We start from the raw sequence: 14536 nt of genomic DNA, 5'->3' as shown, positions 1-14536 counted from the left end.
AGGGCCATCTGCTTATTCAAAGCCCGCCAATTTAAATGTTAATCTCTCCCCAAAACACCCTCGAAGAAACACCCAGAAAAATGTTTGATCAAATATCTGGGTACCGTGTGGCCCAGATAATTTTAAGTTGACACATAAAATTAATCATCACACTGAACAAAGTGAAGAATGAAATCTCATGTGTAAAAAACCACATACATATGTCTAAATGAAAAGAGAAAGAAGTCACTAAAATGTTAATAGAGTCATGTTCTCAGCTTCTTTTTACCCTTCTTTGTACATTTATGTATTGTTTCTCTCTCTCTCTTTTTTTGTTTTTGTATAACGGGTACTATTACACTTATCAACATTACCATCACTATCATCTTTACAAAGGCGATCAGGCTTTTAAAAAATACTCTGTTGCCTGCAGATAGCAAAACCTAGGGAAATGTCAAAACGCTGGAGTCCTGACGCAATGGCCGGCTGACCAAAAGTTGGCTCAGAGAGCCTGAAATTCTACCAGTGAAGTTTCAGTCTTCAAATGTAAGAGCTTTCTTTCTTCTTAATACGCAAGTCGTCGCAGAAGCAATATTGCTTGGAACTTCTCTGTTTTTCAACGATGGACTGATTCGATTAGATTTTTTTTTTTTTTTCTGAGAGCCAGTGAGAACTGGAGAACCATGTTTGGCTGAGGGGTGTCCAGGAGATACTGGAAGGGGGCAACGGCGAGCGGAGAGGGCTGCTACAGATGGCAAGAACCAGCCTCGCCTGCCGCAGGCCCGATGGGAGACCGAATTCCACCAGCCTGACCTGGGCCCTTAGTCAAGGAATGGGAGGTGGAAACTCCCCTGAGTCCCCCACCTGTCCTGGCTCTTCATGAATCTCATCTAGCACCTCCAGGTACAGTGGATGATGGGGAAACTCCTCAATTATCTGCTAAACAGAAGCGTCGAGAATGATTATATGGGAATTTCTGCTGAAAAGTCCCACTCAAATGCTTGTTTGTCAGTAAAACATCCACCATATGGCAGGAGAGGAAGAAGCTTCTCTCCAGTGACCCAATGCTGTGGGCAAATAAACCCAAACTGAAACCATTTATGAGAGTAAACTCAACCAGGAGGACTCATTCATTCTAAAATGTACACTGAAGGTGGCCATTCTGCAGGCCATTAACTCCACTAATTACAACAGTGATTCAGGAGATAAGCCTTCACTAACCATTTGGAAGGCTCCAAGGCTCCCTGCGGCAGGACAGGCATCTCCCTCCCTCCCTCAGCTTCCCACCCGCAAGCAGAAGGAAAGAGGGGGGAAAGCAGTGCTTACTGGACACCGCTATGCCCAGCATCTTCCTGTGTGGTAGCTCCGCAACCTTTAGAGGTAGAACTATAAGACGGATTAGGAAACTGAGGTTCAGAGAGGATCACGGTGTCCGAGATCAAACCACAGATAAATAGCAGGGCTGGGATTTGGGCTCTTCTGATTTCCAAGCGCTCCCTCCTGCTCCAGAAGCTTCTTCTCACCAAGTAATTTAGAAAAAAATAAATAAATAACAAGAACAACAGATAAAATAACTTCTTAGTACTTTCTCTGTTAGCTTTCTATTCCTTAGAGTTCTTCCCAACACGTTGGGTGTGGATGTTTAACACATATCGTATTTACTGGGATGAAATTCCTAGAGGACAGAGACTAGTCTGATCTTTCCTAGAATCCCTATAGCACCAAGCAAAGATCTGGCAGGGTGGTTCCATGCATGGGCTTCAGTGGGAGACCATGTGCACTGGTTTGCATCCAGGCTCTGCCACTCGCTAGCTGTGTGACTCTTCTCGTGATACTTAACCTCCCTGTGCCTCTGCTTCCTTATCGGTGAAATGGACGTGATCATAATAGCAACTACTTCACAGTGGCATTAAGGCACATTAAGTGAGTTAATACATACTTGCGAAAGACTTAAAATAGTGTTTGACACATGCAATCACTCGATAAATGTTAGCTCTTCATGTGCCCAGGGACTCCAAGTTCCCAGAGCTATAATTTTCTCAGCCTGAGTTTTTTCAGGTGCAGAGGCCTTTAGAGATGCCCTCTGCCCCCTGGTCTCTCATAAAATACTTAACGATTTCATAGCGTGCCATCATTTCGAAGTGGTTCTCACCCATGATTCCAGATGATCATTACTATATGAGTTGGTGCTCAGTAAATATTTGATGATTGAATGAAAACAGAAATGTCGGAGACTGAGTTACAGAGAGCAGGAAAATCTTGCCCGAGGTCACCGGGGGAGATGGCAGTACAGCCCAGACTTTCTGACAAAGAATTCGTGTGCTTGCCCCTTCCCTTTCTCCTTACCACAGAGGTTCCGTCTCCTGACAGTTCCCCCTCAAGAGTCGCCCTCAAGAGTTGCCCATCCACCTCCACTAGTTTCTCCCCACTGATTTGGCTGTCTCTAAACTAATTCTGGTAAGCTTGAAACTCACAGGTCATACAGAAAGCATTTTATCTGACCTTCCACATGCAAATTCTTTCCAATGGGACTTCTTGGTGTCTGTCTCCACCCCAGCCCACATGGCCATAAACACTCGTGTGTCTGCAGCCTGGCCCCAGGGATTCCAGAAATAACAGCAGGGCCCTCCGTTAGCATGCTGGAACATAGTTAGGCATTTCTGCGTTAAGACACAGGCCCTTTCCAGCTCAGGCCTCTCCTGTCTGTCAAAGCACAAAGCAACCTTTACAAGTCAGGACAGGGAGGGGCAGCTGGAAGGGAGTATAGATTTCTGGAAAGTAGGCACCTTCTCCTGCTGTCTGCACTCGGATCCTCCAGATCCTCCGTTCTAGAGATTCTCTAGATCTGCTCTGGTCTCCACTTAGAATTTGAAATTCTTTCTCGGTTGTGGCATTCTTTGCTTTCCGTGACCTATTATTCTCTCTTGGTTGTCAACTGGAATTACAGCAGCGTGAGCCCAGATGTCAATTTTCACCTTAAGATGACACAAAGGCCACTTTCCAGACACCCAGGATATCCACCTTATTTGGAGTCAGGCACTGGGGAAGTGCCAGGAGAGAAGGGAGTGGCTGGAGGGGAGTGTCTAGTTTAAAGAGAAAGTGTCATCAATGACCCTAAATAAAAGGCATCTGGGGCAGTCTTTCTAGCTTCAGAAGGGTGCGCACTAGGTGAAAGTCAAAAGTCAACCTCTAGGGAGAGAGGTTTAGCTTTTCAAGTGTCTTCTCCAAAATAATACCAGAAAGTAAAGTGTGTACACACAAGATGAAGATGTGAAAAATGTGTATTTAGATGCAAAACCTAGAAAAGCTTGGGGGGGGGGAGGGAGGGGTATTAATGGGTATTTTCCTCCAAATAATCTTTAATGTCGTTTCTCATTTTAAAGAAAATCATGATATCTGGCATTGCCAGAGAGGCCTCGCTGGACTTTTTGAGGTATTTTACATGGGAATTTCAGGTTTCAGGTGCCCATCTGAAAATTTAAATTTATCACGTAAAGGCCATCCCTAAACCGCTTTCTCCAGGAGCTAATTCTTCTTTAATGGGTGTGGGGTTATTTCTAATTTGCGGCCCCAATCATAATGTCATTAAAGGCTCTGTTCTGTGTACGGAGCTCCAAACCTTTGTCACGAATAGGAAGGTAGAGGAAAGAAAGGCGTTTGTGCAACAAAACAGCCGGTTGTGTCACCCTCCCAAGCCGGGCCTCACCAGGGTCGCGTTAGAGCCGCAGCTGCCTTAGTCCACAAGATGCACTGCACCAACCGCACCAATGCTGCGGCAGGCGAGGCGGCCACCGCAGGAGAGGTCGCGCGAGCCTCGCGCTCCGGTGCCGCACCCACAAGTGCCGCGGGTGGCGGGGAGGATGAGGGGAGTTGGTAACAGCATCGCCATGGCAACAGTGACGTCCTTTTACCCTGGATCTAATTGGAGGAAACCCCGTGGCCGAAGCCGCAGCCTGCCGGCCAACCGAACTTGCCCGAGCCGACCCACCCTCCTAGCCTCCGCTTTCCCCTCACGCCCCGCCCACTGAGCCCCCTTCCGCGCGCTCAGCCCTCATTGGCTAGCTGCGGGACGGGAGGCGGGACCCTCGCGGGCAGCGCGGCGCGTGATTGGGCCGCGGGCGCGAGGGCAGCCGCGCGGCGGCCCGCCCCTCGGCTCGGAGGTAGGCTGAGACGGGAGGGTCCTCGGCTAAAGCCCAAAGCGGATCAAAGTGGTGGGACTCGCGCCGCGGCCGCGGAGACGTGAAGGTGAGCGCCAGGGTCGCCCCAAGCCCTCCTCGGATCCCGCCGGTCCCGGGGGGAGGGCGGCAGGCCGGCCCCCGGGAGCCGCGGGCCTCGACGCCGCGCTCCTCAGGGGCGGCTCCGGCGGGAAGGTGCGGGCCAACGGCCGTTTCCATCTTGGGCCGCGCCGGGCGGGAGCGGCCCTCCCTCCCGCGCCTCCTGCCCGCACGCCCCGGGGGCCTCCGCCGCCGCCCCCGGCCCCGGCAGCCCTGCGGGGAGCGTGGGCGGGGGAGGCACATTCAACTGGGCCGCGCGTGCGGGGACAGACAAAAGGGGCGGCGGCGGCGGCGGCGGGCGGCGCGGGGCGGCGGGCGCATTGTCTGACGGCGCCGCCCCCGCCTCCCGTCCGCGCCCTCCCGCAGGCCCTCCGCACGCTCCTCGCGATCCGGGTCGGTGCTCGCCCTCGCTGCCCTCCCCGTCCCCATGGAGAAGACGGAGCTGATCCAGAAGGCGAAGCTGGCCGAGCAGGCCGAGCGCTACGACGACATGGCCACCTGCATGAAGGCCGTGACGGAGCAGGGCGCCGAGCTGTCCAACGAGGAGCGCAACCTGCTCTCGGTGGCCTACAAGAACGTGGTCGGGGGCCGCCGGTCCGCCTGGAGGGTCATCTCGAGCATCGAGCAGAAAACCGACACCTCCGACAAGAAGTTGCAGCTGATTAAGGACTATCGGGAGAAAGTGGAGTCGGAGCTGCGGTCCATCTGCACCACGGTGCTGGTGAGTCCGCGCTCGCCCGGGCGGCGGGAGAGGGGGCGGCGGGGCCCTGTTGCGTGAGGCCTTTTCGTTGAGAATTTCGTTGAGAACGGGAAAGAAACGTGTGCCGACGTCGAGGGTTCGAGAAGGTTAGCCTTGGCCTCCTTAACGTGTTATTTCATTTGAGGCTCGAGAGGCTGCTTTCCCAGGGTGAGTAGATCCTTCCCCAGGTTGCTGCCCCACAGCACAACTTCGAAACGTCCGAGTCGATCCGCACGAGACCGTGAAGTCGTTTTTGAGCTTACCGAGGCCGTCCGGGGACCCTTTGTGTATTTAATCAATTCATAGGCTCCGGGCTTCAGTCGAAAGGCACGGATACCTTTTCCCTACGTAATATATGTATTAAGTTTTCTTTTCAAACCTGCTAATGGGAATTTTCTTCGAAAATCTGAACAGATATTTCATTTTTCTGTCGAGTTTTTCGCTGTTAAAAATTGAGAGGTGAAGTTGGGTAAATGTGAAAAAAGCACAGCAAAATCTAAAGGCCGAACTGTTTTGGTAAATTTCAGTACTTCCTAACATTTCCTTGCTGTTTCGTAGCTCCACTTAAACACTACAATATTGAATTGAATTCGTATCTGGTGTAGAGTAGGCAAGAGAAGCATTCCAGGTTTTGAACTGTCCGGTCCTAGCGAGGGTGGCTGGGTGGAGTAGGTGACTGCTGTGATTCACCCTTATTAGTGAGAGAACATTTTTTTAGCTTTGTCATCGCATGGGTCTTTTGATCAGTAAGATAAGTTTTTAAAGACCAGCATAATATCCTGGAGTGTTTTTAAGTGTTTAAATACTGCAGTCGTTTCTACCAAAATAATTGAAATTATCGGTTACCTTTTTTTAAGTGCTACATTTACAAGAAGCCTACTGATTTTTGTCGTATTTGTGCCTCATTGTAGTTTAGGTGGGCTTTGAAGGACAAGCGTGCTTGATTGGTGATTTTTCAAGAGGGAATGGGGGGGCGGAAATGCCTTTTTCCCTTTAACTTTCTCTTTCTTGCTCTGTCAGATTGGTAGGATAGGATTTTTTTTTTTTTTAACTTTAACCTCTTTTTTCAATACAGTAACAGGTAATCTGAATAAAATCACCGCTGATGGAGATAGCTGGTAAAGGGGAAAAGAAAGTATGGAGAGTGTAGTAAGTGGAGAAAACTTCATTGAGATTATTTGCTTTATGAAAGCGAGACTTTCATTATATTCATCTTTATTTTCTTAGCTTTCACTCCCTGCCTGCTGTAGAGGAGGCACTTATAAAAGCTTTTTGAACTGAACTGCTTATACTCAAGTGTACTAACTTGAAAGTAATAGTAGGTTTCAGTAGTGTATGGTAATGGCTATTGACCTCGACTCTGTTATTAATTAGGGAAGACTCATAAGAGTTCTGTAAGTTGAAGAGAAGCTTTCTTTTCTAGACATGTGGGGGGATCACAGCATATTTCAGTCTCTGTTCACTTACTGCTTTGCAGTTTGTTAGTTACCCTGCAGTAATTGAGAATTACCACAAAACTTTTCCTGTTCTCTCGCAAGTTAACTCTGAGTCAATGGAATATTTGTTTTATTCTGTGGCTCTTCATAAAGATTTTCGATGGAATAATCAGAGAGCTTTGCAGCGTTGATGAGTTACTCCAAAGAGAAACCAGGTATACTAGAGTAGACCTTTCTTATAGATCATTTCAATGGGTGAGAACCCCTGAAATTCGGACAATTTTTAAATACCAAGTGAAATAGAGTTTAACATGATTTATCTGAGACACTGAAGCATAAATAAAATATTTTTATTGGTAAAATGGCATAAGAGATTAATTGTGATTTAATGGCTAACATAAAAAAAACCTCAGAAAAGCCCACCTTCAAACTGTGTTTGAGAGCTTTGTATGTGCTAGGCACTGTGCTGGTAAGCAGTATGAGGAAGAACAAAGCTGAGGACCATAGAATTTTGTCCTCCAGTAATTTATGAAGAGTGCATGTAAGAAACAAACGTAAGTAATGTGTAATTCTTATAAGATAGTTTTGAACAATGCTATATGTAGTTCTAAGGAAAAAGATTTCAGGAAAGGCTTCACAAAGAGTGGCTTTTGGAGTGAACGTTGAGGGAGGGTAATCTGAGGGGGGTCAATATTCCAGGAAGAAGGCTTAGATGGCTAAGACCAAAAACTCTTTGTAGAATCTGAGGGAAGTTAGAGAAAATTTTACCTAGTTGTCTCTGTCTCCCAGGGCAATTCGTGAAACTAGGGGCTTAGGCTAAACATTCTAGTTCTCTTCTAATTTTAATTTTTTGGGACTATAAAATTATTTTAAGTCTTAGCCATTCTACCTGCATACTGAGTTCCTCTGAATGTTGAAAAACTAATGACTTTAGTGAAATGGCTTCATTGGTGATCCTAGTAAGGAATGTTAGGAATAGCAGTCTAATTGAAAAATTCTTATAAGTTGCATGGTTAAATAGCATGTGTAAGGTTTTTGGGAGTCATTAAGAACTTGGCTGTGAGGTAAGGGCAAATCGATTAAAACAAAGGGTCCACAGAGCCCTTCTGGGACTTGGGAACAAAATTTATCATTTACAAGTCAGACCTTGGAGTAAGAAGGAGTCACTTAGAATGTATGTAAGATAACCTCTGTCTCAACCCCAGTAGACTGATTTCAGTAAGCCGTTTTGGTATAATGTATAAACAATTCTAGGAACTGAGGTCCGCCTTCTGACTTTTAAAATAAAAATTTAAAATAGCAAATAGAAACTGAAAGTTGTTGGTGTGTAAAAGCTCTGTAAACTCAATTCAGTAACATGCTTGAATTTAGTTAAGTGTTCTGAAACTCTGAAAATGAGCAGTACTGGTTGTTTTGAAATAAGACTGATAAGTTATTCTTAATAGTTAATTAATCTTCATGTAATATCATTGACAAATGGAAAAATAATGGGCTCTGGAAACCAGACAGACTGTTTTTGACTCATTGCTCCATAATGTCTTGATTTTGTGATGATGGGCAAGTTTCTTAATTTCTCAGGCTGTTTCTTTATCCATAAATTGGCAATGATGGTGCCTACCTTTATAAGCTTGTAATTAAGACAATAACTGACATTTTTTTGGCATTTATTATGGACTAAGCATTATTTTAAGTACTTTATATACTCATTTTGTTCTCATAAGTTAGATTGCAGTGTTGTTTCTCTCTTAAAGTTGAAAGAACTAGGACATAAGGAAGTTAAGTAACTTGGTTAACATCTGAAAGCTAGTGAATGGTCGAGCAAGGATTTGAACCCAGGCAGTGTGACTCCAAATGAAATGAACCTCATTTGGCCCTAAATACATGGTAGCTGACTGAAGAGCACAGTGCGAATCTCTGTTTTGAGGAATTTGTACAGTTTAGTATAGATACTATGTTTGTAAGTTAATAAGGAGGGAGATAGCTCTGCAGTTGGCAGGACTGCCAGAGTGTATAGACTTTTGGATTTTTTGCCTTTAGATTATAAACTCCTTGAAGCTAACAGTTGTTTTTTGTTGTCATTTTTTTGTTGTTTTTTGTTTGTTTGTTTTTTTGAGTGAAATGAGATGTAATATTCCATATACAGGCATATAAATGTAAGGTTAGATCAGTGGTTCCTAACCAGGGTGAATGAATTTACCCACCAGGGGACATTTGGCAAATTCTGGAGACAGTCTTTGACAGGGGAGAGGGCTGCTACTAACATGGTAAGTAGAGGCGTGAATGCTGCTTGCTAAGCATCATATAATGCATAGGAAGATCCCCACAGCGAAGAATTACCCAGCCCACAGTGTAGGAATGCCCAGGTTGAGAACTCTGGGTTAGATCATAAATAAAATGGAAATACTAAGTTATACCAAACTGTATCATACCTGTTCTTTGAATTCTCATAAATATGTTGGCATCTTATTAGAATCTTTTTTCTTGATTTCATTTTTTTTGTCACTGTTGTGTGTATGCTATATAACTAACTATACAGTTCACCTTTCTAGAATTTACTCGGTAGGTCTTATATTTTCTAAGTTGCCTCAGAAGCCCTAAGCTTTGCTTTTTTGAAAACTTAGCACAGTGAAAGAAGATCCAGCTGAAATTATAGTGAAATCTATTTGGAAGAGGGAGTTAAAGTGGATGAATAGCATATATTCTTTCCTTCATAACTGCCATTAATAATTTGGCACATGTGGTTCCAGATTTTAATCCTGTAGTGTGTGTTCATTTGGATGTCGCATAATTATACTAGCACCCTATTGAACATTTAGGAGGTAAACAATTTTTGTCTATTACAAACAGCACTGGGAAGAATATCTTTGTTGCATGCTTCATGCTAGGAATCTTAGGTTAAGTTCTTACAAGTAAAATTTTCAAATCAAAAGATTTGCTGTTATTTTTTTTGTCCGGATAGCCCTCTGAAAAGATTATATGCATTTATACTGTCATCGGCAGTTGTCGAGAATTTTCCCTTAACCTCTCCAGCACTGACAGTTGGTGGGGTTTTTTGTTTGTTTGTTTTGTTTTGTTTTGTTTTTGGAGCGACATTGGGTAATAAAATTAGACAGGTTTTGAGGATAACAAAAATCTAGTGACTGTGGAAGGGTTGAAATTTTACCTCCCCGCATCCAGTATGGAATGTAATGAGGATTACCTTTGTTCTCACAAAGGACTAGGTACCAGAATTTTTTTTTTAAGTCTCGTATACAGTTCTTATAAAATGATAACATAGCATAGAATTAGTTAATTAATGGTGTTTGCCAGTTGGGATATCTACTTGATTGTATTGATGTTTCTTCATTATGTTTATCAATATCAATTTTTGTATTTAGTACTAGTTCTTTTAAAGTAACAATGGAAAGTATTTTTATATCTTCGGCTTTCTAGGTATCAAGAAAGTGTGGTGGAGAGGCATCATGTAAAAGAGGTGAAGTGAAGAAAAATTATGGTTGATTCATTGCTACTTTAATTAAGCTTAGTCCATAGGTAAATCAGCGATGACGCTTTCTTGACTATTTCGTGATAATTTGACCAAATTTGAAAACATTGTTTGCATATTGACATACTTAAGGATGAAACGGTGGTGGTAATACCTAGGACTTCAAAATAACGGGTGGGAATATAGATGAATCAAGAGCATTTGTGAATATAGTTGCAACTGGTTTTAATGGGAATTCATTATACTGTGCTCTCCTTGTGTATATTTGAGATTATCCATAATTAAAAGATTATTTGTCCTCCTAGAAATTCCACAAGAGGAATGAAAACCTAGGTCCAGAGCAGCTTTATTTTATGAACAGAAAACTGGAAACAGTCCATTAACAGGAAGTCGGATAAACAGACTGTGGTATACTCACACAGTGGCATACTCTTTGGCAATGAGAAGGAATGGACTAAGATACACACCACAACATAGATGAATCTCAGAATAATGCTAAGTGAAAGCAACTATGCATGGAAAAAGTATCCTGTGACTCAATTTATATGAAATTCTGGAATGAGGAAAGGTCTTCTATGGGTGAAAAATCAGAAGGGTGGCGGCCCCTGGGGATGGAGGTGGCGATTAACTGAGAAGGAGCAGGAGGGAACTTTTTGCAGTGATTATTACGTTCTTTGTGTCGATGTGGGTTCGAGTTACTCAGATATATGCATTTGTCCAAACTCCACAAATACGCAGCTAACATTTATGCATTAAATTTTGCTTCAAAAGAAAACTAGTGATCAATATGCATGCACTGATGTTTTCAGTACATCAAAACCAATAGAAGTGGATGGACATGTGATAAAGCAAGTATGGGGAAAGTTAATGGGGGGTGGCGGGTATGTGGGTGTTTACTGTAATTGTTGGTTGCTCTGTGTTAAGGTGTATGATATTTTACATTGCCGTGGTTGTGTGCCTTTAATACCTATAGCAAGAAAGGCCGCGAATCCTGTGTCTTGTTGACCCGAAGATATGAGAATGAATAGAAAGGTGTTGATACCCACCTAGGAGATAGGACTGATAGACTTGGCACGATAGGTCTTTTTTTATTGATGGCAAATGCTAATTAGATTGATGGAGTTATGGGGCGCAGTGGAAGACTTACACATTGACTGTACCTTAGGGCTGTGGTTCTCAAAACCTCTTGGTCTCGGGGTCCCTTTGCACACTTGAAAATATCGTAAAACCAAAAACCTTTTTTTTTGTGTAGATTATTTCTGTAGATATTTATATTATTAGAAACTGAGAATTTTGTAATCCATTTAGAATAGTTACTAATTCATTTAGAATAATCTACCCGTTGGAAGTTAATGTAACATGTGGTTTTTTAAGTTGTGGTAGAGGCCATAATGTGAAATGTACTATTTTACACGTACAGCTCTGTGACATTAAGTCCGTGCACATTGTTGTACAACCATCACCACCAGCCATTTAAGAACTTTTCATCTTTCCCGACTGAAACTCTGAATGTACCCTTTGAACACTAACTCCCCATTCGCTCCTTGCAGCCACCATTCTACTTTCTGTTTCTGAATTTGACTACTCTAGAGACCTCATATAAATGGAATAATAACATTTAAAAAAATACATAACTTTCAACAAAATTGAATGCGAATAGCGGCATTGCTTTTCATGCAGTCTGTTTCAGTATTACATCTCCTGTAGCTTCTGGGAAACTCCACCCAGGAGAAAATGACCATGAAAAAACAAATAGAATCTTAGTATTGTGAAAATGATCTGACTTTGTGCCGCAGTCACCCACCCAGAAGGGTGTGGGGGGAGGCCCCTAGAGGTCTTCAGACCAGACTTTGAAAATGCGGTTTACAGCAAATTCTGCTGTGAAACTTGCTAAACATCTCTGTGCTGGGTGGTTGAGTTGCTCCCTGAGTAGTTGTCTTTGCGTTCTTGATGATAATGAGCTCTGTAACACCTTCCCTTTCTGTTTTTCTGTCTCTTTACCCCCGAAATTATTCTAGGAGTATAGGCTTCAAGACCAGAAAAATCAGACTTGATAATAAAGAAAAAAGTTGATTTTAGATATTGGGTAATAAAGAGTCTCTGTTGATTCCTAAAAACTAAAGAACTGGTATTTTGGAATAGCTTCTGCTTCCTTATGTTAAGAATGGTAGTGTAAGGTTAACATGATCTTTCTCTTCACTCCCTAATACCCAGTCCAACAGCAGAGTTGGCATGAATGAAATAAGTAGATAATGTTCTCTTGGATTGGAGCTGGTTGCATTTAGGTTTGAAAATTATATGGCTTTTGGAGATAGTAAGTCAGATTAGCTGTTAGCTGACGTTGGTTGAAGCTTTTCAGTGAAACTTCTTTCACACACATCTCTACTCTCCATTTACATTTTTCTACCCAGATGAGCAGTATTCCGTAATCTTTGTCATTTGGATCTTTTGCTCCAGTTGGATTTGGCGTAGCGTGGTACTAAATATGTATCATGTAATATTCTTAATTTAATCATTTTGACTTTGAACATTGTCTCCTGGATGTTTGCTGCGGGCTTTATGTAGAGAAGTAGAGAAACAGTGGTACAGGTAGTAAGGCCACGGCTATAGGGACTTTTGTAAACCTAATGTAAATGCTTTCTTAAAGGACAGTCTTAGATTGCTGTTTATAAACGTCAGGGTGATTGTGGGAAATAAGTGGGATGGTACATGAAAATGTTTTAAAATAATTCCTTAAAACCATGAGGATACTGATTTTCAGATCAGATTTTTTACTGCCCAAGTAACTTACTGATACTACTCATGTAGAATTAGTAGAATTAGTACTCCGATTTTCCTTCTTATTTTGCTCATTTCATCAAACAGACATTACTTGAATGTGGCTCAGAAAAGTTTTGCCGTTTTAAAAACTAGTATTAGGCAGTTGCAGTGAAACATACATGAAGTGTTCTGATCTTTCCGCCGGTGCCATTGCCAAGTCTTGGCAGGATGTACACTTTTTAGGCCTTCGATGCTCGTGTTGCCCTCCCAGGATTCTGATGGACTAGCGAAGAGGTTAGAAAGGTTACAGTAAACGTTTACACATCCTTTAATCAGAAAGTACTCTAGATTATTTGGGGCTGGCCGCAGAGACCACCAGGTATTTGGTTCTTCTGTTAACACTTACATGATACGAAAGCTAACTTTTATGTAATTTAGCTTTTAATATATTTATAAACATATATAATCTTTAAACACCCAAAGATTGACATTTGAAATGGGAAATGGTATATATCAAAGCTGACTTTATGTTCTTCAACAAATCAGACAGGAGTCTTTGTCAAATTATAGTAGTCCTTTCCTTGTCCATGGGGGATGCGTCCAAGACCCAGTGGATTCCTGAGACAGTGGAGTGTACCAAACCCTTTAAATGAAAAGTATACGTTTCCACTTAGAGGAAGCACTTTATGGCTTCTCTTTGGCATATTCGAATTGCCAGCATCACTGCTCTTGTGCTGTGGAGCCATAATTACATGAAGTGAGGGTTCCTTGAACACAAGCACCGCCATACCGTGACAGCTGATTGATCTGATAACGGAGATGACTGCTGCGTGACTAACAGGCAGGGATGATTGATGTCTGGGTGAGATGGGATGGGACAGCATAGGATTTCATGACGCTACTCAGAAGAGCATGCAATTCAAAATCGTTCGTTTCTGGAATTTTCCATGTAGTGTCTTCGGACCATGATTAACTGTGGGTAACTGAAACCAAGGAAAGCAAAACCGCAGATAAGGGGGAACCACTGTCCTGACGGTCCCATGGAAATGTTTACTCTCACCTGCCACAGTATTTAAAGTTGTTACTTTCGATGAAGTCCAATTAATTTTTCTCTTTAGGTTGCTTGTGCTTTAGTTGTAATATCTTAGAAGCCATTGCCTAATCCAAGGTCATGAAGATTTAAACTTAATCTTTCACTGAGAGTTTTATTATCTAGTTCTCATGTTACGATTTTTGGTCTATTTTGAGTTAGTCTTCACATATGGTGTGAGGAACAGATCCAGCCGTCATTCTTTTATGTGGCTGTCCAGTTGTCCTAGGACCATTTGAAGTACAACTTCATATATCCTTGACCTGAAATTCTCAACTTATGGAAAAAATAATGAAAAAAATAATCAGACGTAGTTTGGCATAAGGTTCACTTAAGGAAAAAGTATTTTGTTTCCATCCCTCTACTTAACTGCTGCTCTCATTTGTAAAGCCTTTCGTCTCCCATTTCTGTGTGTTGAAATCATACCTGTCCTACAAGATATGATTTAGGTGTCGCTGCAGTCATTCTGTAGTCAGTTACAAATTATAGCTAAGTAATACTTTCAGATCTGTTTCCATGCACTGTCCTCTGTGCAGTCATGGGTAGGTGAGGTGTGTTTACCTGTAAGGAAGCCGAGCCATGTTGATTCAGTTGCTCATCCAGTTAGCTGTGAACTCAAATCCAACTTTTCCAGACCAGCACTCTCTCTATTCCCATTGCCTTTTATTGTAAAGCCTTTCCTTAGAGGCTCATTCTTCTATGATCATTTCTCCTTTCTCTGAATTCTCTCTTATTCGGAATTGAGGTAGAATCAGGGCTTTCTTTATCCATGCT

The 14536-nt window shown here is 42.7% G+C and overlaps 1 protein-coding gene across 1 annotated transcript in view; it reads left to right on the top strand.

Moving 5' to 3' along the window:
• The first annotated feature begins 4115 nt into the window (after nucleotides 1-4115).
• The window catches only part of YWHAQ (tyrosine 3-monooxygenase/tryptophan 5-monooxygenase activation protein theta), a 29355-nt gene continuing 18934 nt past the window's right edge, over nucleotides 4116-14536 (top strand). Inside the window, exons 1-2 of the mRNA XM_016121154.2 lie at nucleotides 4116-4224; nucleotides 4620-4974. Of these exons, the coding sequence (XP_015976640.1) occupies nucleotides 4681-4974 (294 nt within the window). The 5' untranslated portion in view covers nucleotides 4116-4224; nucleotides 4620-4680. The remainder of the gene's footprint in view (nucleotides 4225-4619; nucleotides 4975-14536) is intronic.

This window comes from Rousettus aegyptiacus, unplaced genomic scaffold (assembly GCF_014176215.1).
Source record: "Rousettus aegyptiacus isolate mRouAeg1 unplaced genomic scaffold, mRouAeg1.p scaffold_m13_p_7, whole genome shotgun sequence".
Classification (NCBI taxonomy): Eukaryota; Metazoa; Chordata; class Mammalia; order Chiroptera; family Pteropodidae; genus Rousettus; species Rousettus aegyptiacus.
Note: the sequence above shows the minus strand (reverse complement) of the source record. Positions and strands in the feature narration are given on the sequence as shown.